Source organism: Hemicordylus capensis, chromosome 9 (assembly GCF_027244095.1).
Source record: "Hemicordylus capensis ecotype Gifberg chromosome 9, rHemCap1.1.pri, whole genome shotgun sequence".
NCBI classification, from domain to species: Eukaryota; Metazoa; Chordata; class Lepidosauria; order Squamata; family Cordylidae; genus Hemicordylus; species Hemicordylus capensis.
The window spans coordinates 28,199,528-28,225,309 of NC_069665.1; the positions used below are offsets into that span (position 1 = coordinate 28,199,528).

At 47.8% G+C, this 25,782-nt stretch overlaps 2 protein-coding genes across 3 annotated transcripts in view; both read left to right on the top strand.

Annotated features, from left to right (window-relative positions):
• Positions 1–4,742: 4,742 nt before the first annotated feature.
• Positions 4,743–17,228, top strand: KLHL36 (kelch like family member 36). The gene is made up of 5 exons (XM_053271520.1): positions 4,743–5,037; positions 7,056–7,131; positions 8,698–9,771; positions 11,815–11,972; positions 13,782–17,228. Exons 2-5 carry the CDS (start codon positions 7,075–7,077, stop codon positions 14,335–14,337), a joined length of 1,845 nt encoding a protein of 614 aa, XP_053127495.1. The 5' UTR covers positions 4,743–5,037; positions 7,056–7,074; the 3' UTR covers positions 14,338–17,228.
• Positions 17,229–18,885: 1,657 nt separating this feature from the next.
• The window catches only part of USP10 (ubiquitin specific peptidase 10), a 37,245-nt gene continuing 30,348 nt past the window's right edge, over positions 18,886–25,782 (top strand). Inside the window, exon 1 of one of the 2 annotated variants that reach the window (XM_053271165.1) lies at positions 18,886–19,240. In XM_053271165.1, coding sequence (XP_053127140.1) covers positions 19,220–19,240 — 21 coding nt within the window. In that variant the 5' untranslated portion in view covers positions 18,886–19,219. The remainder of the gene's footprint in view (positions 19,241–25,782) is intronic. The other variant, XM_053271166.1, reaches the window with a different exon arrangement.

The following is a 25,782-nucleotide window of genomic DNA, read 5'->3' on the forward strand; positions in this document are numbered from 1 at the left end:
AGGCTCCTTGCGAGAGCGGCGCGCCTTAACCCCTTCGCTGCCGCCTCGCCGGGAGGCAAGCGCTCAGCCTCCGCCGCCGCTCGATTGGCCCTTGGCGGCAGGAGGCGGGGGTGGCCTTCGCCTTTCTCCCCCCCCCCCACCGCGCCCCGCCTGTCACTTCCTGGACACCCCTCTCCTCTGGAAGCGAGTGGTCTTGCCTGGCCGCCGCCGCCTCCCCCCGCCCCCGCTTCCCCCCCCCCCCCTTTTCTCTTCTGTTCTGCAAAAGCATTGCTAGGATTTCAATGCGGTGATGTCATCTGGAGGTTCTCTCCCCCCCCCACCCCGCCCCCGCTTTAATGATGTTGGGGCTTTTTTTTTTTCCTTTTGCAAAAGATGTAAGAAGTCGATGCGACCCATTTGGGGTTCTATGGCGAAGGCGAACCAGCCCGGCGTTTGTCTCGTGTGGAGCAGGGGACCTCCGAGGAAGGAGCCGCTGCTCTGTGTCCTTGGGATGGAGTCCCTGCGTTCCCATGGCAACTGGGCAGGGGGCGCACAAAAGGCAGGCACGAGCTGGTGGGTGGGCGCGGGGGGCAAAACCAGAGCCTGGCCCTGGTGCAATCCCCACTGGGGCAGAAAAGGGGGCCTCTGGCTGCGAGCCCTCATCTGGCCCCCCATCCTGGCACGCATTCTCAACCCACGCTTTTGCCATTACAGATTGGGGGCTGGCACAATTTCCCATCCATCTCGTGAGGGGAGGGGAGTCCACGTGCAAGCTAGAGAAGGGGGTCCATCTATTAGGTGTTTTTTAAAATTTATTTTTAGCTGAAATAAATTTTGCAGAGCCATGGCAATACTATTACCCCTCTGTCTTGCTGGCCTGCTTATCTTTCTTTCTTTCTTTCTCTATCTATCTATCTATCTATCTATCATCTTATTTAAATTATTTCATTCATTAATATTTTTTTTAAAGGTTATATGCAAAAGGAGTTGTTCGGTCAAGGCTGTTTCAGATTCTCAGGGAACCCGATGGCTCCGTCCAGGATAAATCTATCTTTTATAAATAAATAAATAAATAAATAAATAAATAAATAAATAAATAAATGACCCAAAGGTAAGAAAAAGCCCTGCTGGATCAACTCAATCAGCAGAAAGATGATACCTCAGTAGCAGAGCATTTGCTTTGCATGCAGGAGGTTCCCGGTTCAGTCCCAGGCCGTGGCTCCAGGTAGAGGAACATGGGAACATAGGAAGCTGCAATATACTGAGTCAGACCACTGGTCTATCTAGCTCAGTATTGTCTTCACAGACTGGCAGCGGCTTCTCCAAGGTTGCAGGCAGGAGTCTCTCTCAGCCCTGTCTTGGAGATACTGCCAGGGAGGGAACTTGAAACCTTCTGCTCTTCCCAGAGCGGCTTCATCCCCTGAGAGGAATATCTTGCAGTGCTCACACATCAAGTCTCCCATTCATATGCAACCAGGACTGACCCTGCTTAGCTATGGGGACAAGTCATGCTTGCTACCACAAGACCAGCTCTCCTCTCCTAAGGAGATGCTGCCAGACTGTGCAGACAATCCTGAGCTAGATGGACCGAGGGTCAGACTCCGTATATGGCCGCTTCCTAAGCAAAATGTCTTGCTAGCCCGTTATGCTGTTTCAGTCAGACTGGCCATCTGGCTTCCTCTAGGAACAGAGGAACAGGGCAACAACTCTACTCCATGATTTGCCCCCTGAACAACAAATCCAGAGGTATATGTACATGGAGTCTCCATCTAGCCACTGTGGCTAAGTGATACACCTCTCATTTGCAAATCTGGCTAATTGGTGCCCTCCTGCTGGCTCAGACCAGTGGCCAGCAGATGCTTCCAGGAAACCTGCGGGCAGGGCAAGTGGCGGGGAGTGACACAGGCCCTCTCTGTGGTTTCTTTCCCAGCAGCTGCTCTTCAGAAGAGGAGCGCCTCTGAACAGTGACCCTGCAGACCATCTACAGACAACAAGGCTTAACCATGTTTGGGAGCTGGGACAAAAGAACAAAAGGCTGAAGGTACCATAGAAAGGTTTATTGTCCCAGGGAAAGGAGCGTAAGGCTATGAGCAGGGCTCTTTATTGGAGAATTTATAGGATCATTCTCATGCAGTGCCTGCAGAAGCCCTCTGTATGAGAAAAGGAATTCCCCTAAAAGCTACTTTATTGCTGGGGAGATAAAGGCTCTTGTGACACCTTAGACCAGAGGCTCCAGGGATCCTAGACGTTGTTGGGCGACTCCCACCATCCCATCAAACTTCGGCCATTGTGGTTGTAGGGTGATGGGAGGAGAGCTGGTCTTGTGGTAGCAAGCATGAACTGTCCACTTTGCTAAGCAGGGTCCACCGCTTTGGGCTTTTGAATGGGAGCCTACATGTGTGAGCATTGTAAGATATTCCCCTTAGGGGATGGGGCTGCTCTGGGAAGAGCAGAAGGTTCCAAGTTCCCTCCCTGGCAGCATCTCCAAGATTGGGCTGAGAGAGATTCCTGCCTGCAACCTTGGAGAAGCCGCTGCCAGTCTGTGAAGACAATACTGAACTAGATAGACCAATGGCTTGACTCACTATATGGCAGCTTCCTGTGTTCAGGCCCTGGTAGCATCTCCAGGTTGGGCTGGGAAAGACTCTTGCCTGTAACCTTGGAGAAGCTGCTGCTGCCAGTCAGTGTAGACAATACTGAGCTAGACAGACCGAGGGTCTGACTTGGTAGAAGGCAGTTTCCTGTATGTTCCCATGTCTTGCTTTATAGTCCTCGATTGCAGTTTAAATCCCTGACCCATAACCAAATTGCCAGATTATCACTTGAGTTTGAGTTATTGCAGGAAAAAGAATGATGACAACACTTGAGCTTCAGTTGCTGTTTGGATTATAAACTCGAATTTTCCTTTCTTGATTCCATTTCAGATGCAACTGTCTCCCCCTGCTGGTCTGAAAAGTGATCGGCCTCTGTGTGGGAGTCACTGATGCTACAGCAGCAGCAGCAAAAAGTGCAGGCAAAGATGAAACTCCCAAGTATACAGTAGCTACTGGCCCTGAAAACATTGAGCCTTGCCCCTGAGCTCCTGCAGAAGTCCGGCAGGGGATTTTCTCCCTCTCTGGCTGGCTGCTAGAAACTCACACTGGCCCCAAAATTGTATATATTCTGTGTGTTTTTATCTGTTGCTTCTGTGTGTTTTTATCTGTTGTATTGTTTTTATGCCTGTATTATATATATTTTCAGCTTGATGTTTTATTGCCTTTTTATTGTATGTTTTAACTTTTGTAAACCGCCGGGGTTGTCTTTTAACGAAAGGTGGTATATAAATGTAACAATAAATAAATAAATAAAATTAAAATATATATATAATAGTTTTGCCTGCGCTTTCTCCAAGCATGGTACAGTGTCGTTTACACAATTCTGCCGCCCATGTGATCATCACAACAACCCTGCGAGGTAGGTGAGGCTGACAGAGAGCCCCAGACCCTAGATCACACGGTGAGGTTCATGGCTAAGTGGGGATTTGAACCTGGGTCAAAAATCTATGTGGTTGCTAAGAGTCGACACCGACTTGACGGCACTTAATCAATCAATCAGTCTCTCCATGACATGACAGTCCCTGAGTAAATTAGCCCGTCGCTTATGGACTCTCAAGGCCTCTGCTTAGAAAAACTACCTTTAGTTTCCCTTCTTCTCTAGAAGGTGTGCTTATGATTGCAACCTTTCTCTGCCACAATCCAGGGCTTATTCTAAGCGCCTGCCCCCCAACTTCCCCAATCCACAAGCATCTCCCCCCCCTTCTCTCTCTCTCACACACACACAGACACAGACACACACGCACAAAGGGTGCATAATCACAAAAAAAAAAAGGGAAGGGAAAGTAAATATGAAAGTAAAACAAGACAGATAAGAAACAGCCAAAAGCAACGGGGAGAAAGAAAGAAAAAAAGAAAGAAAGAGGGAGGGAGGGAGAGGAGAAGAGATGGGAGGAAGAGAAGAAAGAAAGAAAGAAAGGGAGGGAGGGAGAGGAGAAGGGAGGAAGAGAAGAAAGAAAGAAAGAGGGAGGGAGGGAGAGGAGAAGAGATGGGAGGAAGAGAAGAAAGAAAGAAAGAAAGGGAGGGAGGGAGAGGAGAAGGGAGGAAGAGAAGAAAAAGAAAGAAGAAAGAGAAAGAGGGAGGGATGGAGGGAAGGAGAAGAGACGGGAGGAAGAGAAGAAAGAAAGGGAGGGAGGGAGGGAGAGGAGAAGGGAGGAAGAGAAGAAAGAAAGAAAGAGGGAGGGAGGGAGAGGAGAAGAGATGGGAGGAAGAGAAGAAAGAAAGAAAGAAAGAAAGGGAGGGAGGGAGAGGAGAAGGGAGGAAGAGAAGAAAAAGAAAGAAGAAAGAGAAAGAGGGAGGGATGGAGGGAAGGAGAAGAGACGGGAGGAAGAGAAGAAAGAAAGAAAAACAGACAGACTTTAAGGTGAATATATATGGATGCAAGGAAACAGAGCTTTTTAAATTTTCTGGTACTTCCTCCCTTCTTTCCCCCCACCCACCAAAGGGAGGGCCTGGCTCCTTCGCACAAGCCCGGCTGCCCCCCCAAGCCTCCCTCCCATTTCCTCCCCACAAGCCCCCCCCCGACACACACAAAGCCCTCCCACTCACCAGCTCCCACCCACCCCCTTTCCTCTTGCCAAGAAGAAGCCAGACATCTCCCCCCCACACACAGCAGGCGAGGCAGCCCTCCTTCTATCCCTCCTTCCTTCCTTCCTGCAGCCTGAGCAGAATGTCAATGCTGGGGAAGAAGAGGGCCCTGACCTCTCTCTGCTGCCTGCACTGGCAGCTGCTGCTGCTGAATCCGGGGCTGTCTCTGGTGTGGTGATTGGCTCGCTTGCCCAGCCTCCTTGGCAGCAGCAGCCGCCTGCGCTGGTAATCCCACCCCAGGGGCCAGCCCGCTTCTCTCTCCCTCTCTCATTGGCGTGCTCCCCTTTCAATCCGGCCAGCAGCATTTCCTGGGTAAGACATGGCTGCAGGGAGAGAAGAGAGAGATGCAGCAGCCGCACCAGTCCTGAGCCCGGTGGTGGTAAGTGCAACAGCAAGAAGCTGCACTCCTTCTCCTCCTCCTCCTCCTCCTCCTGCTCCTGAGCATCCCTGGGACAGCTGGCAACTGAGGCCAGAGGTCCTGGGGTGAGGCATGATGGGAAACTCCTGCTCTCCCGAGCCCTGGCATCTTCCTCCCACCCTGGCATCTTCCTCTCACCCAGTGCGTGGTTGGGCAGTCTGTGGGTGGTGATGACGGAGCCATTCAAAAGAAAAAGTGCGGTAGGCACAGGGTGGCCAGTTCTGGCTGAAGCTGTCCTTGCAGACGAACAGCCCCCCACCCACCCCCCGGATTTTTTGGGGGGGTGGGTGGGAGGGATATCAAGCGATTACAATCTCCAGGACTACTTTCAAAACTCACCTGGAGACTGAGGCCAGTTTAGGGTTGCCGAGCTCTTCCTGGGGACCCCCCCCCGATATTTCCTCCAATGTTTGGCACGATAGGGATATCTCCAGAACCCCTTTCAAGAGTCGCTCGGAGATGGGCACCCGTTTCTGGAGACCCTAGGCCAATCCTGAAGGGTTTGCCACCCTGGGTGGCGGTCTTCTCAACACACATTGTCTGTGTTCCCAGGCGTTACTTTCAGGGCATAGAATATGGTTTCAAACCATTTTCAGTGCACATCATCTGTATTCACCCTTGGCTTGCCCAGTTAATTAACTCCCCATGCCTTGAATTATCGGGTGTGCATTTTAAAATTGTAGTTGGTCAGGTTTGTGGGTTTCCTTTCTCGGCCTCTTCCCCGCTCTGCAGCAATCTCTTCCTGACTTCTTTCTCCTTGCAGGGGCTGGGCGAGTTTTATTTATTCATGGCTTTTTAGGACATTTGAAATCCCTTCCTCCAAGGAATGCATCACATCGTAGGTGGCTCTCCCCTCTTTTTGTTTAGCCCTCACAACAGCCCCATGAGGTAGGCCAGGCTGAAAAATAGTGATTGGCCAAAGATGAGCTCCATGGCTGATTTGAACCCAGGTCTCCCCAGACCTAGTCCAAGTAGGTCTTAGTTCTTGCAGGGGAGGGAATAATTTATTTATTATTTTGCATATTTTAATACCACTCAATATATGCATCTCTGGGCAGATTACACACTAAAACCGGTTTAAAACAACCAAGAACAACAAAACATTGAAATGATTAAAACAATTTCAGATCTCAATATAATCTTTAAAACGTGTAAACTAAAAGGCCTGATTACAAAGGTATGTAAGAGAATTGAGATGCCCAAAACTCCCTTGCAATTAGGAAGGAGTGGAAATCCCCAAACCCCACGTTAGAAAGGGAACTTGCAGGTTCTTTCAATGGCCTTAGCTGTCAAGACTCTCAGGATCCGAGAAAACACAAGGATGAGAAAGGGGCAGCTGGTGGCAATCACAACGGGTTGTCTTCCCCACCACCTGCCCCCAATTATCTTAATAGGAGGCAGGGTAATACATATTCCCCTTCAGTTTATACAGGGATACTTAATTCTCTTTCACCCTCTGCTGTCATTTGAAAATTCTTAGCAAGAAGAGATGTCATGTTTCAGCTTTAACTGTTTTGAACCGTTAAATATTTGTAGCACTGATAAGTCACAGAATTGCATTTCTCCTTAGCAATTTTATTTTAAACCTCTTGCCAGGGACATATCTAAAGTCTGAAGGCTATCAAAATTGCCCTTCCCAGGCTCCAGTGTGTGTGTGTGTGTGTGTGTGTGAGAGAGAGAGAGAGAGTGAGAGAGAGAGAGAGAGAGAGAGAGATCAGTCTTTGTTTTTTTGCCCCGGGCTATGTGTTTTTTAACGATAATCTATCTGTGAAAAATTAAAATCCAATTAATCTGTGCCTACTTGGAAATGCTGTTTCAAGTAGATGTCCCTGAAAAATTTGTCATCTCTCTCTCTCTCTCATTGCATCTATGTCTGCGTGTGTGCATGGCTGCGTATATATACATAGACGCACACATACACATGAGATGGCTGGGCTGATGTAAGGTTGCTTATTTATTTGTTTTCTCCACCCTCCAAGGACTGCAACCCACACCATAATGGAGGCCAGAAAAGCAAGAATTTCCCGCCCACACAAGATAAGTGAATCCTCGAAGGTCTGTGGTTTTTGCATGTACCTGCATTGCTTCATATATGTGCCAGACTGGAAATACCCAGTTGGTACTGGAGATGTTTATCGTGACTTAATACAATGGCATGTGTTAGTGGACCAGCAATAATTGCTTCACTTGAGATTTAGTGGTGTCTAAGCAATGGGTGGAAAGCAGACCTGTGTTTTTCACATGTGGTGGTGTGCAGTGGTCTCTTGACCTTTGGTCATTGTGGCTGGAGATGATGGGAGTTGTAGTCTAACCATATTTGGGGACCAGTGTTCCCTCTAATTTTTTTCATCAGTGTGCAGAATGAGTTTTGTTCTGGGCAGCCGTATTAAGGGAATGTGTGCACATGTGCATTCAGAGTGGGGCCTTCCTAATTTAATCTGAGCGGGATCTAAAGCTAACTGAGTGGACATCAAAAAACTTGTGAGCACACACCCATGCGCACGCCTTAGAGGGAATACTGCTGGGGACCCAGGTTTGAGAACCCTTGATTTGTGGAGTCCTGTTCACATGTTGTGTTCAACACTCATACAATGAGTTTGCAGTGTACAGAGGTACAGTTATTCTGCGCTGAACTGCAGGCTAGTTCAAGTGATGCTTTTCATGCACAATTAGTATATCTGTAGGGTTTTTTTTATGACCACAGAACAAATGCAGACTAATACACCAGTGCGGGTAGAGTGAATTATTTCAGTCATGTGTTTGTAATACAAATGTCTTCCGTTGGAGTTAGCTTATTACAAAATTAATGTAACTCAGTGGTTAGGGTGGAAATACCACTTAACATATTTAGTAGTAATCTTTATTTCGGCCAAAGATCAGATACAATAATAAGGAGCCAAGATGGTGTTGGGCTTGGGAGTGTTTTTTCATGGCTCTTCTATTTAGTCAGCTATTATATCTGTTTCCATTGCTTTGTTTATGGATATAGAACAAACTTTAGGTTATGTATGTTTTAAATGCTGTGTTGGTGCTGGACTGGCTAAGTGTTGGAGGTGATTTTGCCCTAGCATGAAGGGAGTATTGATATTTTTTTTAACCTCTTAACAATACAGACAATCATCTAATCATGTGTAAGTGACTACCCTATATTTTAAATCCTATGTTATATCTAGTATTTAAATGATGGGTACAGATTATAAGTTTTTGAATTCAGATGATCATTTGTACATGCACAGAGGAATCTAATCCTCTGCACATGTACGTAAGATGTAAGTTTTGGGCTGTATAAAAATATGTTAAACAAACAAACAAGTAAATAAATAAATAATCCCACATGGAAAGTATCATTTGAACTAGCCCACAGGTACAGCAGTGCATTTCCTATCCGTACTGTACATTTGAGGGCCCTGTACCCAAGTCCACTTTTTAAAATGAACACAGGTACAGTCATTCACACAAACACATGTACGGGTGTATAGTGTATGATGCCTGAACAGGGCTTAGGTTAGTCAAATCCCCTTGATTTTACTACCCTGGGTTAAGTGGATCACTCTCTAATTGGGGGCCCACTGGCCTACATGTAGAAGAAGACAGCAGTTTAACATCCAGTCTTTCTTTTAGGTGTACAGATGGGCTGACCACTCCAGCCTAGTTCTTCAGAGCCTGAACGAACAGAGACACCAGGGCCTGTTCTGTGACATCATTCTGGTGGTGGATGAGCAGAGAGTGCCTGCCCATCGGAATATCTTAGCTGTCTGCAGTGACTACTTCAATTCCATGTTCACCCTTGGCATGCGCGAGGCCTACCAGAAAGAGGTCGAGCTCTTTGGAGCCTCCTACATTGGTCTCAAAGCCATCGTGGACTTTCTTTATGGCTGCGACTTGTCCCTCGACGGTGGAAATATTGACTACATTTTGGAAACGTCTCACCTGCTGCAGATCTGGAAGGTGGTTGACTTCTGTTGCGAGTACCTGGAGAACGAGGTCAACGAGGAGAACTACCTGTACCTTCAAGAGCTGGCTTCTATCTACAACCTCAGGCGCCTGGACTCCTACATCGACTCGTTCATCTTGAGGAACTTTGGCACTCTGTCCTTCACGCCGGATTTCCTGCAGAACGTTCCCATCCAGAAGCTGTGCCAATACCTCAGCAGCTGCGACGTCCAACAACAGTGTGAGCACGACCTACTGCAAGCCGCCCTGCAGTGGCTGACGCAGTATCCGGAAAGGGGAAGTGAGGCCTACCGAGTCTTGGAAAACATTCACTTTCCCTTGATACCAAAGAGCGACCTTCTACACCGCGTCAAGCCGGCCATCTGCTCGCTCCTCCCGAAAGAAACGAACTGCGAGGGCTTCGTCGAAGAAGCTGTCAACTATCACAACAACGTCGCAGCTCAGCCAGTCCATCAGAACACAAGGACCGCTCTCCGGACCAACGAAGAGAAGCTGCTCTTCGTAGGCGGGGAAGTCTCAGAACATTGCCTGGAGTTAAGTGACGATACTTGCTTTCTGGACACCAAAGTGGGACAGTGGGTGAGGGAAACGCCGCTCCCAGCCAGGCGAAGCCATCACTGCGTCGCGGTGCTTGGGGGCTTCATCTTTATCGCAGGAGGGAGCTTTTCACGAGACAATGGTGGGGATGCGGCGTCTAATCTTCTATATAGGTATGACCCTCGGTGTAACCAGTGGATAAAGGTGAGGCTTGAGCTGTGATATACATCTCTCTCTCTCTCTTTAACCTTGTATTTTTGTATCTAATGCCATATTTACCTAAATCGAAGACTTGTTTCCCCCCCAAGTTCCTCGATGTTAGAATTTGGAGGGTTGTCTTAAATTCGGAGCCTTCTTCTTTTAAGGTAAATACGGGCATACTAACCTATATTTAATCTCTATTTTGAAAGGGGGGTGTCTTAAATTCAGAGTTGTCTTCTATTCAGGTAAACATGGGTGTGTGTGTGTGTGTGTGTGTGTGTGTGTGTGTGTGTGTGTGCACGTTTGAATGAGTGAGTGAGTGAGTGTGTGTGTGTGTGTGTGTGTGTGTATACACTTACTTACATAATGCTATCCATGTTCATGGTGCTGTTCAAAGAATGAGAAGACAGATCCTTTGTCTATATTTAAACACAGGGCATCTATAGTTAAACACAATATTTACAATCTATATTTAAACACAGGGGAAACAACAGAAGGAAATGGATGGAGCGGGGTAAGCAGGGAGAAACGATGCAAGTGTTTTGAAGTACAAATACTTGAGGTTAATTGCAGTAGAGAACGGGACCTAAGGGTGTGTGCCAAGGCTTTACTGGGGAACGTGGGCTTTAAGAAGGGGTTGGAAGGAAATAAGAGAGGAGGTGTCACCCAGAAGCAGCTCAATACAGCTTTCCAACAAAAGTTCCCAAAGCGGTTTACATAGATATAAATAAATAACATGGCTCCCTGTCCCCCAAAGGCTCCCAATCTAAAAAAGAGAAATAAGATAGACAGCAGCAACAGCCGCTGGAGGGGTGCTGTGCTGGGGATGGATAGGGCCAGTTGCTCTCCCCCTGCTAAATATAAGAGAATCACCACTTTAAAAACGCGCCTCTGCTCAGTTAGCAGAGCAGATACTCAAGGCATAAAGGGAGGCGAGGGAGAAAGGGCTGAGATGTTTGGATGGCTGAGGGTCGTGGAGCTGGAGGAGTGAAGGTTGTCGGCAGGCAGGGGTGGCCCAACCGCCCAAAGACATCAGTTTGAGGCAGTATACAAATATACTCACTGAGGCAAGGTGAGGCAGTCACTTCAGGCAGCAGGTTTTTGGGACACCAGCTGGAAAGCCAGATGCCCCCTGCTGACCTTCGGGAGGAGAGCTGGTCTTGTAGCAGCAAACATGAATTGCCCCCTTTGCTAAGCAGGGTCTGTCCTGGTTGCACATGAATGGGAGACTTGATGTGTGAGCTCTGTAAGAGATTCCACTCAGGGGATGGAGCCATTCTGGGAAGAGCAGAAGGTTCCCAGTTTCCTCCCTTGTGGCCTCTCCAAGACAGGGCTGAGAGAGACTCCTGCCTGCAAACTTGGAGAAGCCGCTGCCAGTCTGTGTAGACAATACTGAGCTAGATGGACCAAAGGTCTGACTCAGTCTATGGCAGCTTCCTATGTCCCAATGTTCTCATAGGAGCAGCTCTTAGGGAATGATCTGACCTTTGCAAGCTTTCCAAGGAGCACCTTTCCTCACGGCTTGCAAGAAGCACAAGGAGAGGCGAGGAGGCTGCTGCAGCGTTCCCTCCTTCCTGCTCTGCGTGCACTTCCAAAGCTGGTTTTGAGAGCAGGGCTGGCCCCCAGCACGGCAGCGTCCCCTTGCTTCAGGCCTTGCAAAATACAATACACAAATATCCTGTTTTAAAAACCTATTTTGAAAGGGCTGAGTGGACAAAAAGGTCTCAAAAGAACCAAGTGATAGTGCCGGGTGAACCTCACTGGGGAGGCTGCCCCATAAACGGCGGTGTTCCACCACTGAAAAGGCCCTCTCCCTAGTAGCCAGCCACCTCACTTCGTTTGGCAGGGGCGCACAGAACAGATCCTCTGGGTTGGGACATGTGGGGCAAGGCGCTCTCTCGGGTCAGCTGCTCCCAAGCTGTTTAGGGCTCCAAAGGTTAAAGCCAGGACTTTGAATTGGGCCCGGCAACGGACTGGGAGCCAGTTCAGCTGCTGAATATGATATGCTGGGTGGCCACTCATGTTGGTTTGGGTTTTCTTTTCCAGCTTGCCTCCATGAGGCAACGTCGGGTGGACTTCTATCTGGCAGCCATCAAGGACATGCTGGTGGCTATTGGTGGGAGGAATGAAAACGGGGCGCTCTCATCCGTTGAGATCTACAGCCCCGAGAAAGATGCGTGGTCATACGTTGCAGGCTTACCCAGGTAACTGTCCGAACTTGTTAAGAAGTAGGCAGGTTCACGCCACCATTGAAACTGGGGCAGGAGGTGGGCTATCCAGATTTGCATGATTGTCGGGATCCCTGGTTGCTCATGGCAGGATTGCCCAGATTCTATTCCCAGCTTTTTACTGAGAGTAGAAGAGAGCAGAGCCCTCATGACCCGATTGTCTGGTCTTAAGAACCTGTGTGCCACTCCTGTCTGGGCTATCAGCACCTGGCACACCCTCACAGCAGCCACCGTCCATGGATGCATTAGCCTTCAAAGCACACTCTGTGCCCCTGAAGCCAGAACAGCATCTGCAGGATTATGTCTGCCTCCTGCTTCTTCATGACCAGTGGAGGACAACCACTTATGACATGCAGTCTTCTGGCATGCACCCTCGCCCTTGGAGGATCTTCCGTCAGGGGCAGGACTTGAAACGGCCGATTTCAGCAACAGTTGGTGGAGCGCAGCAAAGATGTTGATCGTGTGCTGCATACAGGGTAACATCCCGGCTGGGCCCCTACCCACTTCAAAATGGTCATGTGAACAATCATCCCGGGATGTTAGGCTTCAGGCGGATTCCCGGATGTGGGGGAAGTTGGCTGCCAGATCAAATGAGCCAGATGTATGGCCCACTCCTGGTTTCCTGTATAAGCCAAGGCAAAGCAGCTCTGCAGGACCCTGGAGAGCTCTAAAGGAGCAAGTTGTCCCAATAGCATTCCAGCTCCAACTGGCCCCTTTGAGGTGTCTCGGCTCTGACTACTTCCTGCAGACTCCATTTCTCCATTGCAGAGTGTGGCTCCTTAAAGAGCAGCAACCAGGTCTGGAGATGAGAACTACCATCTTTGAACCCCCTGTCTCTTGGTGCATTGCCTATGTCAGAGAGAAGCCACTGAAGGGCAAATGTTTTCTGCTGTGTTTGGGTCTAAGCCTTTGAGTGAGTCTGGCTCAGGGGGAACCATCCCTGGGAGTCCACATGCAGGTTTCTGGGACTCTTCATTGGCTGGTTCATCCTTGCCATGGGGGTCGGGGCCCTCTGCTTTGGCAACTGATTTTGGTGATGGAGATTTGCCTGGCTTCTCCACATCAGATCCTGGCTCTTGCTCATGGTTGGGGTCATGACAAGCAAGTATGTGGTCCAAAATGAGCAGGGCTCAAATATCAAGGCAGCAAGAGAAAAATCAATAGGACAGATTGATTGGTAGTCAAAGCTAGACTAGAAGTGTGAGCACTGTACGATATTCCCCTCAAGGGATGGAGCCGCTCTGGGAAGAGTAGAAGGTTCCAAGTTCTCTCCCTGGTAACAGCATTACCAAGAGAGGGCTGAGAGAGATTCCTGCCTGCAACCTTGGAGAAGCCGCTGCCAATCTGTGAAGACAATACTGAGCTAGATAGACCAATGGTCTGACTCAGGATATGGCAGCTTCCTCCTATGTTCCTAGGCAGGGGTTGAGTAATGTCTGAAATCAGCAGGCAGAAAATGTGGAGAAAGGCCTTAACCAATGCTCTTAACGCATAAGATCAGGCTCATAAGATGGCCCTTTAGATCCAGCCAATGTGTTGTGGACTACAGCATCCTGCTTTACGTGTTTGCACAGACATCATTGTGGCCTCGGGCCAGATGGTCAGTTCCAGACCATCCATTTGTAAATAAGAACTCAGTCCACCATGCCGAGAAATCCAGAAATGACCAGACAATACCCTGTAGGCCACAAAAAATAAATTTCTTGAGTGAGATTTGCAAAAAGCTTCAACCCTCCTCTGTAAGTACTCCACAATTGATGATATCTACCTTCTTTTCTACTCTAGGTTTACGTACGGGCATGCTGGTGCAGTCCACAATGAATTTGTTTATATCTCGGGTGGCCACGATTATCAGATTGGCCCTTATCGTAAAAATCTGCTCTGCTATGATTACCGCACAGATGTGTGGGAAGAGAAGAGGCCAATGATCACTGCTCGGGGGTGGCACAGCATGTGCACCTTGGAGGAAAACATTTACTCCATTGGTGGCAGTGACGACTACCTGGAAACGATGACCCGCTTTGACATTTTGGGCGTGGAGTCCTACAGTCCACAATGCAATCAGTGGACCAGGGTATCGTCTTTGTTGCAAGCCAACAGTGAATCTGGTGTGGCTGTGTGGGAAGGAAGGATCTATATCCTTGGCGGTTACAGCTGGGAAGATACCGTCTTCTCCAGAACTGTCCAGGTGTACGACAAAGAGAAGAACAAGTGGCAAAAAGGGACGGATCTTCCGAAAGCCATTGCCGGGGTTTCCGCTTGCGTCTGTGCCCTCAAACCCAGATCGGATGATAAAAAGAAAAAGTCGAAAACGAAGCGGCATCAGGATCAAGAGAGATGAAAAACCGGGGGGGCAGATCAGTCTTGGAGAAGGAATATAAAACCTCTACTTTATCTTTTTCGCCTTCTTTTTCTAATGTTGAGAACAGTCTTTCTATCGGGAAAGATACAATGAAGGTTTCTTCTTCAGTAGGGCAGAGGGATATCCTGTGATGAATTCATCTACTGTAGTCCGAGTGTGAGCTGGATATTTTGCTGTTGACTAACCATTATGCCCTACAGATGTGGCTTCTCTCCTTCCTGGGACTACCATGCTCTCACAGTATCAAGTCCATTCAAGATAATAAAGCGATCAACTTTGAATATGGCAGCTGAGGACGGGCAAATCATCTATTTGAACACAAAGGAGAAAAGCAGGAGGCTGTCCTAAAAGCTGAAATGAAGTTGCTTCTGCTGCGGAACATCAAAGACCCTTTATTGGGGTCTCATTTGCCAGATGTAGCTACAAGTTGGAGGTACGCGTTTAACCCAGACAATGTCTTGCTTCATCATCAAGCCAGAGGAAAGGACACGAAGTGGAAGAATGAGTGTCTTGCGTCCCATCTGCAACAACCCTGAGTATTACAAGCCGCATTTGGGACATCTGAAATGGGCCCCTAAACTTGAAAGGGCTGTTCCTTTAGAACAATTCCAGTAACAGATGGTCTGTATCCGGGTCCAGCATGGCAAATTGCTCACTAACACATATTTGGTGATGGAGTTCAGCCCGTGAATGATGTTGTCTCTGCTCCTGGGGTCCCAAGGGTGAGAGCGGGGGCTCTGTAGACAGGATAGGAGCCCCGGGGGCGGGGGGCGTATGAGTTCTAGGGGAATGACAAACTTTGGCTGCTCCGAATCTGTGGGATCAAGGAGGCCATCGTTGGGGCAAGGGGTCTCAGCTGGGGTGTGCTCCTCCTCCAGCGTTGGGTCTCCTCCAGGTTCGGATTCCGGATGGGTCCTGAAACCGGCCTGTTAATTGCAACTTTAGTAATTAGGTCAGTTACTGAAAACAAACAGTTGAGGGCTTGCCCCCTGTTGTATCAGGGCCCTTCCGCTGGGCTGAATGGTCCATCTGTGTCTGTCGGAGAATACCTTCGCTTCGTACACATGTACTACTGTTTCATTCTACGAGGCTTTAAAGGCCAACACTCAGACACTAGAAGGCCAGAAAACCCTCTCATCCCAGTCCAGACAAAGGGAGTTTTTAAAAAAAGATTTTGGGGAGTGGCTTTTATATATGTGTGTGTGCGTGCTTTTTTTATGATGACATATTTTGTTAATACCTAGCCTGTAACTTGTCATATAGCGTGCTATTTACTCTTTAACATTTCTACTGCATAATTATAGTCCCATTGCTTCTGTCAGGGAGCTCATGATTTGGGGGCTTTTTTTCTCAGCCTGTGCTTATAGCTTTATTACGAAATCCTGCCCCCAAAGAAGTATTTACGATCCCTAGTATTACCAGACAATTGGCGTCCATTGAAACTTTAATGGATGGTCTGTTTGCCAACCTACAGAAAGGCAAGTATGTGAACAGTCACACTTAGGGGTCTTTCACAAGGGCCCTCGGTGACTCTGGATTGGCTTAATGTGTATTTGTCCTAAAAGATTACCAGATTTCGCTCCTGCGGGTCATACATGTACCTCAGTGTTACTTAGATTGTCCATTGGGCTAGTCCCATCCTGTGGCCTTGAATCCCCCTTCTAACTCTGCTGGCAATCACATACAGCCTGTTCCTTTCAGACACTGCACAGGCGGCAACTATTTTTTAAAACATATTGCTTGTGTGTGCATCTGTAGTATCATTTCTTTAAACAAAAAGGATTCCCAGACTGGGATTTCAGTTGCGACCAGAAGCAAAAGAGAAAGGCATTGCCATGGTTTGGAGGGTGCAGCCCTAGTGGGCCAGTTGAGGAGGCCTCATGAAGCCTGTAGGCCTCAAATGTCGTCCTGAGGGGAAAGCGTGACTCTCTCTGAATCTGATATTTGTTTCATTCCAATCATTTTTCTCTTTGAAAATTAGGACTTTGGGGTGTGTTGAAGCAATGACATGACAGCTTTGCCTCACGTCCAATGTCAACCCATTTTGAGTCATGTGGGAACCAACTGTCATGGCCGCCAGCACCAGGTGGTCATGGGAAAGACCCAGCCTATGTTGACTTCTGGAGTGTCTACTATCATAGATGCAGGCAGGCTTTAATCATGCTGCTGCTATGAAAGCAACATTTTGTTGGCATTTTGCACCAAAAAAAGCTGAACCGTGTGCATGGCTTGAATGCACAGGCAATTACATCACCAGGGCTTGGAAGTCAATATGGGCAAGGTTTCCCCATGATTTTAAATTGGTCTGATGGGCTACAGTATCTCATTCAGGCAGGGTTCTGAAACTTGGGTCCCCAGATGTTGTTGGACTACCACTTCCATCTTCCCCATTGTGGCAGGAGATGATGAGAACTGTAGTCCAACAACATCTGGGGACCCAAGTTTCAGAACCCCGAGTTAAGGAATTTCATTCCATTTAGTGGGGGCCACTTGCTCAGACAGTAAGCGACATAACTCGGCATAAAGCAAAACTTCCTTGTTTGTGATGATTCTCGGAAAAGGTTTTAACCTGCCCCAACAAAGGGAAAAACTTGATTAATTCAGGCTGCTCTTGTTAAGAGACTTGTTGGGTTTTCAAAAGAGAAAGAAAACTGGTCTCCAATAGCTACAGTAACCCATGCAGTAGAATTCATATAGAAGATATCTAGAGTAGACTGCTTTTATAAACTCTTTTCCTGTGCAAACACACACACGCAGAGGCCTCTGTGATTATTTTCTCGATTCTATTTCAGTGTTTTGTTATGCTTTTTTTAACCACATGATTGTGAATTGGGAATTCAGACAATAAACCATTTCCAAAGAAGATGCTACTTCAGTATGTGCTGGACCATTTGTTGGTGGTTCTGGCTGAGGGATGATGGGGGCTGTGATTCTCTTTACTGGGAGAAATTTACTGGGAGAACTGGGTGACTCTCTTTAGTGGGAGAGCAACTGGCCCTATCTGTCCCTATCTGTCCCCAGCACAGCACCCCTCCAGTGGCTGTTGCTGGTCTCCGTCGTATTTGTGGTGTTGTTGTTTTAGATTGTGATCTCTTTGGGGACAGGGCAGAAATTTCATTTACGTATTCATTGGTTCCGCAGACCACCTACCTGGGGATCTTCTCAGTGGTTCTGCAGTACAGCAAAGATCAATGCAAGAGCTTCCTGAACCCTGCACCTGAGAGATCCCCAGTGGGACCGGGAGTAAGACCCTGGTGTCTGAGAGATGCCTCACACCACCTTATGGTTAGCCTCTTTCCGTGGCTTCTGAAAGGGAGAACCCAGCAGGATTCCCTCTAACAGGGATTCCCAGATATTGTTCATTACAACTCCCATAATCCCCAGCCAAAGGCCATTTCAGCTGGGGATACTAGGAGTTGGAGTGCACAACCTCTGGGAATCCCTGTTAGAGGGAACACTGGAACCCAAGTTCTTGTGCCTTTAGGGGGAAACTTATAAACGTATTTAGCAGGAAACTGTTAAGGTATAAGGAGGAAAATTTAGAAGGGTCAACATGTCACGGAGGGGCAAGAATAACTGAACTGACTGGAGTACGCTTTTCTGCACAACTACTACAGGAAATGTGGTGCTCCTTGGCAGCATGGGAAGCTGCCTTCTACTAAGTCAGCCCCTTGATCCCTCTAGCTCAGGATTTGCTAGTTTTCAGTTTTTCCAGTTTAGAACAACATCTCTTGTCACTTCTAACTGACTCAGTTTAGTCTCAGTCCCCGAAAAGCCTGGTTCAGGAATAGGTATATGCTCAGTATCCTCTGTTGTGAAGACGGATGCAAAGAATTTATTTAGATTACATCCCCTCACTTTAGGCTGGCTGCCTAAGCTTGTTAGGGCAGGAAGGCAGGGCCTCTGACCACAAACAGATCAATTAGTCGGAAAAAATAGAAAATTAAAAACAGGATCTACTAGAAAGCATATGTCTATATCTATACACACACACACATATACATCTGGCACACACACACACTGCATGCAAACATCTAACCCTCTTTGGGTGAACTATTTTGTAGACAATTTTTTTTAAAAAATTATTTATTTCTATACCGCCCTTCGAAAAAGGGCTCAGGGCGGTTTACATCAAAATATAACGTGGTTAAGAAGCAACTTTTGCTCCTGCCAGCGGTGGTGGGTGGCGAAGTGCCTACTCCTAATGTTTCCTTTCAGACTGCGGGGGGGGCAGGGGGAACCATCTCACTTATTTGCTTGATATTTCTAGTAAACCGCTTCGAGGACTTCTGTTGAAAGGCGGCATCCAATAATACGGCCGGCAATCAATGCTGCGTCCACTCCCAAGTCTCTGCGCGTGCGCAAAAGAGACTCTTCCCCCACCCTGCCGCTCCTAGCCATGCTGAACTGAGGTCCCTTCCTTCCCAAGCGCGCAGTCGCGAAAGAGACAGAGAAGGGAGGGACGGGCGAGCGCCAGCCCCTCCGCGCCGGCGCAGTGGCTGGCGGCGACGAGCGAGCACGCGAGAAAGAGCGAGAGGGGGGCGGGAAGACGCGCAGGCGCAGCGGCAGAGAGAGCGAGCCAGCAAGAGCGCCTCCTCCTCTTCGTCCTCCCCTCGGCCGCCGCCTCCTCCTCCCGCTGTCTGTTCCCGCCCTCCCGCGCAGGCGCAGTCGCCCGCCCCGCTTGTGCGGGGTGGTGAGTGTGTGTGTGAGTGTGCGCGCGGTGTGCGAGAGAGAGAGGAGACAAGATGGCGGCGGCGGTGGCGGGGCAGCCCGCCGCGTGAGGCGCTGAGGGGGTCGCCGCCGAGCCTGCCTCCCCGCCCCGCCCCGCCTCCTCCCCCGCAGCCGGGGCCGAGGACCAGCCATGGCCGTCAACGGCGCGCAGGTAAATGCCGCGGCCGGGCCGGCGGCCGCCTCCCGGGGTGAGGGTGGGGATGCCTGGCCCGCTCTCCCCCTCCTTCCTTCCTTCCCTCCCTCCCTCGCCGCACGAGTCTCGGCCTGCCCGTCGGGGCCGGAAGGAACACGCGGGCCGGGCCTGGCGAGGGAGGGAGGCAGGCAGGCAGGCGGTTGCCGGGCCAGGCCCGAGGTGGGCCCGCGTCGCCCACCGCCCCGTAATCAATGGGCGCATGGAGGGGGCGGGTCCTGGAGAGGGGAAGCAGCAGGAGCCGGGGGGGGGGGACCCTCGCAGCACGCGCGTCCTTCCCTCCCCCCCCCCAACACATGCCCGCCGCGTGCTCTGCGCGAGAGGCAGGCCGGCTGCCCGCCCAGGCCCGCGCCGGGGCCCTGGAAGGGGCGTCGGGAGGCCGGGGGCTGCCCCCTTGCCCCGAGTCAGACCCGTGGCGGCCGTCTTGGCAAACGCGTTTCTTCTCCCCGTGTAGGAGCAGAGCGGAGGAAGGTGCCGTAGACCCGAGTCAGACCCAGGGCTGTCTTCTTGACTGACTGGCCGTGGCAGCAAGCATGGCTGGTCCCCAGAGCTAAGCAGGGTCCGCCCTGGTTGCATTTGAATGGGAGGCTAGACGTGTGGGCACTGCAAGATATTCCCCTTTTAGGGGATGGAGCAGCCGCTCTGGGAAGAGCAGAAGGTTCCGAGTTCCCTCCCTGGCAGCATCTCCAAGACCGGGCTGAGAGAGATTCCTGCCTGCAACCTTGGAGAAGCCGCTGCCAGTCTGTGAAGACAATACTGAGCTAGATAGACCAATGGTCTGACTCAGTATATGGCAGCTACCTATGTTCCTGTGAATGGCAGTGGCTCTCCAAGGATCCAGGCAGGAGAGTCTCTCCCAGCCTTACCTGGAGATGTAGCCAAGGATGGGACTTGGGGCCTTCTGCGTGCAAAACAGGTGCGCTCCCACTGATTTATGGCCCCATCTCTCAATATAGGGAGCTGCTCTATTCTGAGTCAGACCCTTGGTCAGTCTAGTGCAGCCTTGGCTACACTGACTGGCAGCGAGCTTTCCCAAGGTTTCAGGCAGGAGTCTGTCCCAGCCCTACCTGGTGATGCTGCCAGGGAATGAACCTGAGACCTTCTGCATGCAAGCAGGCAGATGCTCTACCTCTGAGCGACAGCCCTATCCCTTGGGTTCAGGTCAGTCGTGGTCCAGGCTCCTAATGCTATATTAATATGGCATCTCGCATAATATGGCCACGCAGAGAGCCAGTGTGGTGGTGTGGTTAGAGTGCTGGACTGGGACTGGGGAGACCCGAGTTCAAATCCCCATTCAGCCATTAAACTAGCTGGGTGACTCTGGGCCAGTCACTTCTCTCTCAGCCTAACCTATTTCACAGGGTTGTTGTGAAAGAGAAACTCAAGTATGTAGTACATCGCTCTGGGCTCCTTGGAGGAAGAGCGGGATATAAATGTAAAATAATAATCTCCTTGAATCGGCATCAGTCTCCAGGTTACTATTGGAAGCAGCCCTGAAGATTTTAATGGTTTGATACTGTGTGTGGGTTTGTGTTGCAGGGGGTGGTAGCTGGGATATGAAAATGTTTGTCAGTACTTATTAAGAAATATTGCTGACAGCTAGGGTTGCCATTCTTCCAGAAGTTGAGCAACCCTGGCCTGGAATGTCCAGGAATCGGCACCAGTCTCCAGGTGATAACTGAAAGCAATTTGGCAGATGTCAATGGCATGACATTGAAAAAGTTATGGGATGGGGGACGCTTCAGTCAGAACTGGCAATCCTCAGTGTGGATGTGTTCTTTTTACTCCCAGGTAAATGTGTGTAGGATTTTCTGATTGCTAACCAGGTTTGCTTGACACTATATTCACTTCTAATCTATTGTGGGGTTTACTTACTGATAGGCATGTAATTAATATTGCTGGGTTTCCATAACCTGGGCCTTACTACTTGCTTTGGAGTAAAGATCTCTGAGTTCAGTCATTGGACTTCTTGATAAGCCTGTGCATAGGATTGGGCTGCAGCTTTACAGGCCAGTCCTTTGCATGCTTACTCAGGAATATGTCTCGGGTTACTCCTAGGTAAATGTGTGCATAAGAGGTGGCAGTAGATTGATTTTGGACAAAGAAGGTAGGAGAACTCTGGAAGTAGGTATTGCCTGCTCTGGAGGTGGGGAGGGAGGAGGGGAAAAGTGATGAGGATTGCATTGCATGAGCAGCAACTTAACAAAGTGTGCTGAGCTGGGCAATGTCGGGAATGACTTGCATTCATTCTTCATGCATTCACCTTAGATGTTTCCATTCCTGCTCACAATTTTAAGGTTGCCAGACATTCTGTTAAGGGATGGAATTTACTGGAATTTACCTCTAGAAATCATTTCATTCAAATCTCCCTGCATTGAGGCAGGATCTTCAAGCTCCAGGCCTTTTTGGAAAAATACAAGATGAAAGAGTGATTAGTCTGATTACAGTGTCACAGGGAGAGAGCAGGAGAATCAGGGCATGTTATGCCAGAAAAGTCTGAAAGACTAGAGAGTAGTTTTATCAAAACTAACTTGTCTGACATGCACAAGCTATGCCACAGGCTATGGATGAAAGTGACTTCAACAAACTGACCTGTTAAAAACAAAACAATACCAAAGCCCACCCCCAGCTTCCTGATAAGCCATATTGATCCGGAATATTCAAACAACTGTACCTCTTTCCAAGAGAGGTACCTTAAATTTGCTACTTAAATTTTAGTCTGTCTTCTCATATTCTATCTCATGGATACCCCTGTGTTAGGATTACAATGAAAAGGGATACCCATTAGCCTTGCAGTCTGGTGGAGTCATATTTTTTATCTATTAAATTTTTATACCACTTTCATTGAAACAATCTCAGGCTGGTTTACAAAACATTTAAAACAATATAAGACTATACAACAGTAAAAAAATAAATTGGAATATAAAAATATAAATCTAATTAAAAGTTTTTAAAACATACACAACAAGGACCATAAAATACAGAGCAGCAGCAACAAAAACACTCATATAAAAGCCTGGGTAAAAAGCCAAGATTTCACTTGCTTTCTAAAAACTGTGATTGAGACTGGGAGAGCATTCCAAAGATGGGGGCTAATAACCGAGAAGGCCTTGTTCCACATGCACAAAAGCCAAGCTTCCCTCATTTTCAGCATGTGACAGTGTATATGGCTTGTAAAGGACTGCATTACATGCAAGTAATTTCTTTGGAAATGTGTATTTTGGTGAAGGTAGTAGTGAACACGAGCTTTCACTGGGAATATGGGGGAAATAACATTTAATGCAAAAAGCAACATAAATATCTGAATAACTCATGGTGGGTGTTCAGTGAATTTGTCTAGTTCAGCAAGTTTAACATGGACAAGTGTGGAATTGCAGTTCAAAAATAACGTACAAACTGGTGTCTGCTATACCAAACTGAGAATTCTGCAAAATGTTGCCTGGCCTTCTGGATCTGGATAACTGCCTTGAAAAATATGGTAAAATCACGAACCAAAATACGCATGTGGGCATTCTAAATTTCAGTTGTGCATTACTGCTGCAACTGTTTTACAGTGCTTTAACATTTCCAAATATTTGCACTCATTGCATTGCATTGTAGGTTCACTGTTCTTACTTTACAGATAGGGAGTTGAGGCTTGTTCAAAGGCATGCAGTGGCATACAGTTCTGAGCCCAGTACTATGTTCACTAGACCTGCTGTTATCACTAGGGTTGACCTTATTTGACAACCATAAATATTTCTGAATCTTATACTTTAAATCAGATTGAAACTTAGCTGCAGCAGTCTTGTAATTTGTTCGTCACCTGGGGTGAGTAGTAGTTGCTGCCAGGCAAACACTGAGGTGGTGAGCCATCTATTGCCTGCATCTGTTCTTTTTCTTCACTAACCCTTTAAGACTACAAGACAATCTGAGTTGTGCATATAGGTGCTGAGTGCTGCTCTGTGTGCTAAATCAGAACACCACTAATACAGCTTCATGCACACCTCTAGTAGGCTTGTGCTATTCCCCTCTTCTGTTTTCGGCGGTGGTTAATGTTATGCCTACAGGGTGAGCAGACTGGGTAGCATTACACCTCTGCACTGGTTCATAATGTCTGTATAATCATTTCCCCAGTACAGTTGTGCCTCATCTACCATAGTTTTCCCAATCACGAATTTGAGTATGCGCAACTGAGAAATTGTGACTGCTCTCACAACCACGGAATATCTGTGGTTTGGCAATTTTAAATTTGGGGGGGGGGTTAATTTTGGGGGTCAGGGGGTGATTCTTTCAATTTTTAACGTTTGTTTTTGGTCGCTTTGCGGCCGCAGTTCCCCTAAACCCCCTTTCCCCATCTACCACGAATGGCTCATCTACCACGAATTTGCCAACCGCAAGGGTTTCCAGGAATGGAACCCCACGTGGTTGGTGAGGGACGACTGTGAGTCTTTCAAGGTACAGAATTAGAACATGTATACTTGGCTAAACTTCATTCAGTTAAAGTGTACTGTAAAAATGGGCATCTTGAATACCTGAAACAGTGTGCTTTTGAATTTGCTAACTTATACAAGTAGATCATAATGCTGCCAGTTGGATTAAAATTTCATTTTTGTCTGTGAAAGTTTGAGGGTATAATGTAAGGCTCTGATTCTTTTTAATCTCTCAGTTAGTAGATGTCAGGCTGAAATGATTGTGTTATTTTGCTAATGAGCAATCAGTCCTGTTTATCTCCAGAGGAGCTGCAGAGTATTTCTTTATTCGACCACCTGTGTGGTGCAGTGGCTAGCATGTTGGATTTAAGAAACAAAGTTTCACATCCTGCTTGACTGTAAAGCTCACTGATTGGTCTTGTACAAGTCTCAGTTAGGCTGTAGCTCAGTGGTAGAGCATCTGCTTTGCATGCAGAAGGTCCTGGGTTCAGTCTCTGCAGCATCTCCAGGTTGAGCTGGGAAAGACACCTACTTGAAACTTTGGAGAGCCACTGCCAGTCAGTGTAGACCAGGCCTGCTCAACTTAGCCCCCCCCCAGATGTTTTTGGACTACAACTCCCATGATCCCTAGCCACTGTGACCAATAACCAGGGATTGTGGGAATTGTAGGCCAACATCTGCTGGAGGGCCGAAGTTGAGCTGCCCTGGTGTAGACAGTACTGAGCTAGATGGACCAAGTGTCTGACTTGATATAACACAGCTTCCTATGTCCCTTTGCTATCCCTCAGCTTAATGTTCTTTAGAGAACTGTTAGCTACTGTTTGTGCATTTACGTGAGAGTCCCTAGTTGTGTAAATTTGTTCCCATTTTTTAGAAGTCATTTGGAGAAACTGGTGATAAATTGCATATGAATGTAACAGTGACCAAGCTGACTCATGAACATGTGTCTCTTTGCTGGTTCAAGGAAATGCCAAGGAATAAGTTCTTACATTTACTGATCACTTTTTAAATATTCAGAGCCTCTGCTGACATGTGCACAGATGGCTGGAACAGTCCAGAACAGGAGGCTTGAAGAAAATGTGATGCTGTTTGGAAAGGCAAGCACAATAGGTTGTGGAGAAGTGTCAGATAGGTGGCAGTTAGTAGGGGTAGGCATTTCTGGAGTGAAAGAACTTGGTAGAACCATAAGAATGGCCTAGTCTATGGGTAAGAATCATAGGGTTCTTAGCCTCAAGAGCTTACGTATAGGAAAAACATTTTGAACCTCTAAAGTAGAGGGTGTTTTATTTCCAATAAAACCTTGGGAACTGGACTGATGCTACTTTTTCCTTTGCTGTGACTATTACTTAGCACTCAAAGTTTAACATACATTATTTTTCCTTATAACCACTCTGCAAGGTAGGTCCATATTATCCTTATAATTCCCATATTGCTCATGAAGCCTGAGGCTGAGAGTGAGTGGCTTCCCTTTGGGCACTTAAAGAGACTTGAACACAAGACTTCCTGATTTGTAGCGCTGTCTTCTATTCACTTTGCTACTCTAGATTCATTATTCCTTAAGTTCTGGAGCCCGGCATGACTTCTTTGACTGTTGAACGTTAGTTGCTGCTGCAGAAGTGGGTCCGCTTGTGACCAGCCTTGGCTTCTCATTTGTATTTTCGAATACTGTTAGAACATCATAGTGCACTTTATACTAACTTTATAAGGTGAGATAAGTAAGTGACAACTGTTCCTTTTAATAGCCTGATTAGGCTTGGCTAGCTTGGATTTGTTAGTTCTTTCAGAGTCCTCTTTCCCTGCAAATACTTTGGATTTAAAATTGTGGTTCTCAGCTTACTCTGCAGACTACTTGGCAATTAGCCTGTGTATACATATTTATGAAATGTTGGTTTTCTTTCATAGTCTTGATAGATTAAACTTGCATTGATTTATATCTACAGGATTATTATTATTTTTAATATTACAGCTTCACCCACTCTTGCTTAGGAATTTTCATTCTTAGCATTTCTACCCATTAGGCAGATATGATTGAACAGGAAGTCTCTGGTCATTCCCTTATTCCATATATCAGAGTTTTCACTCCACCCTGAT

What these genes read in the sequence shown, in the direction of transcription:
- KLHL36 (XM_053271520.1), top strand. Translation starts at nt 7,075, where the DNA reads ATGGAGGCCAGAAAAGCAAGAATTTCCCGCCCACACAAGATAAGTGAA. An exon ending in AGATAAGTGAATCCTCGAAG is followed by an intron (nt 7,132 to 8,697) that starts GTCTGTGGTTTT and finishes TCTTTCTTTTAG; the next exon opens with GTGTACAGATGGGCTGACCA. An exon ending in TACGTTGCAGGCTTACCCAG is followed by an intron (nt 11,973 to 13,781) that starts GTAACTGTCCGA and finishes TTTCTACTCTAG; the next exon opens with GTTTACGTACGGGCATGCTG.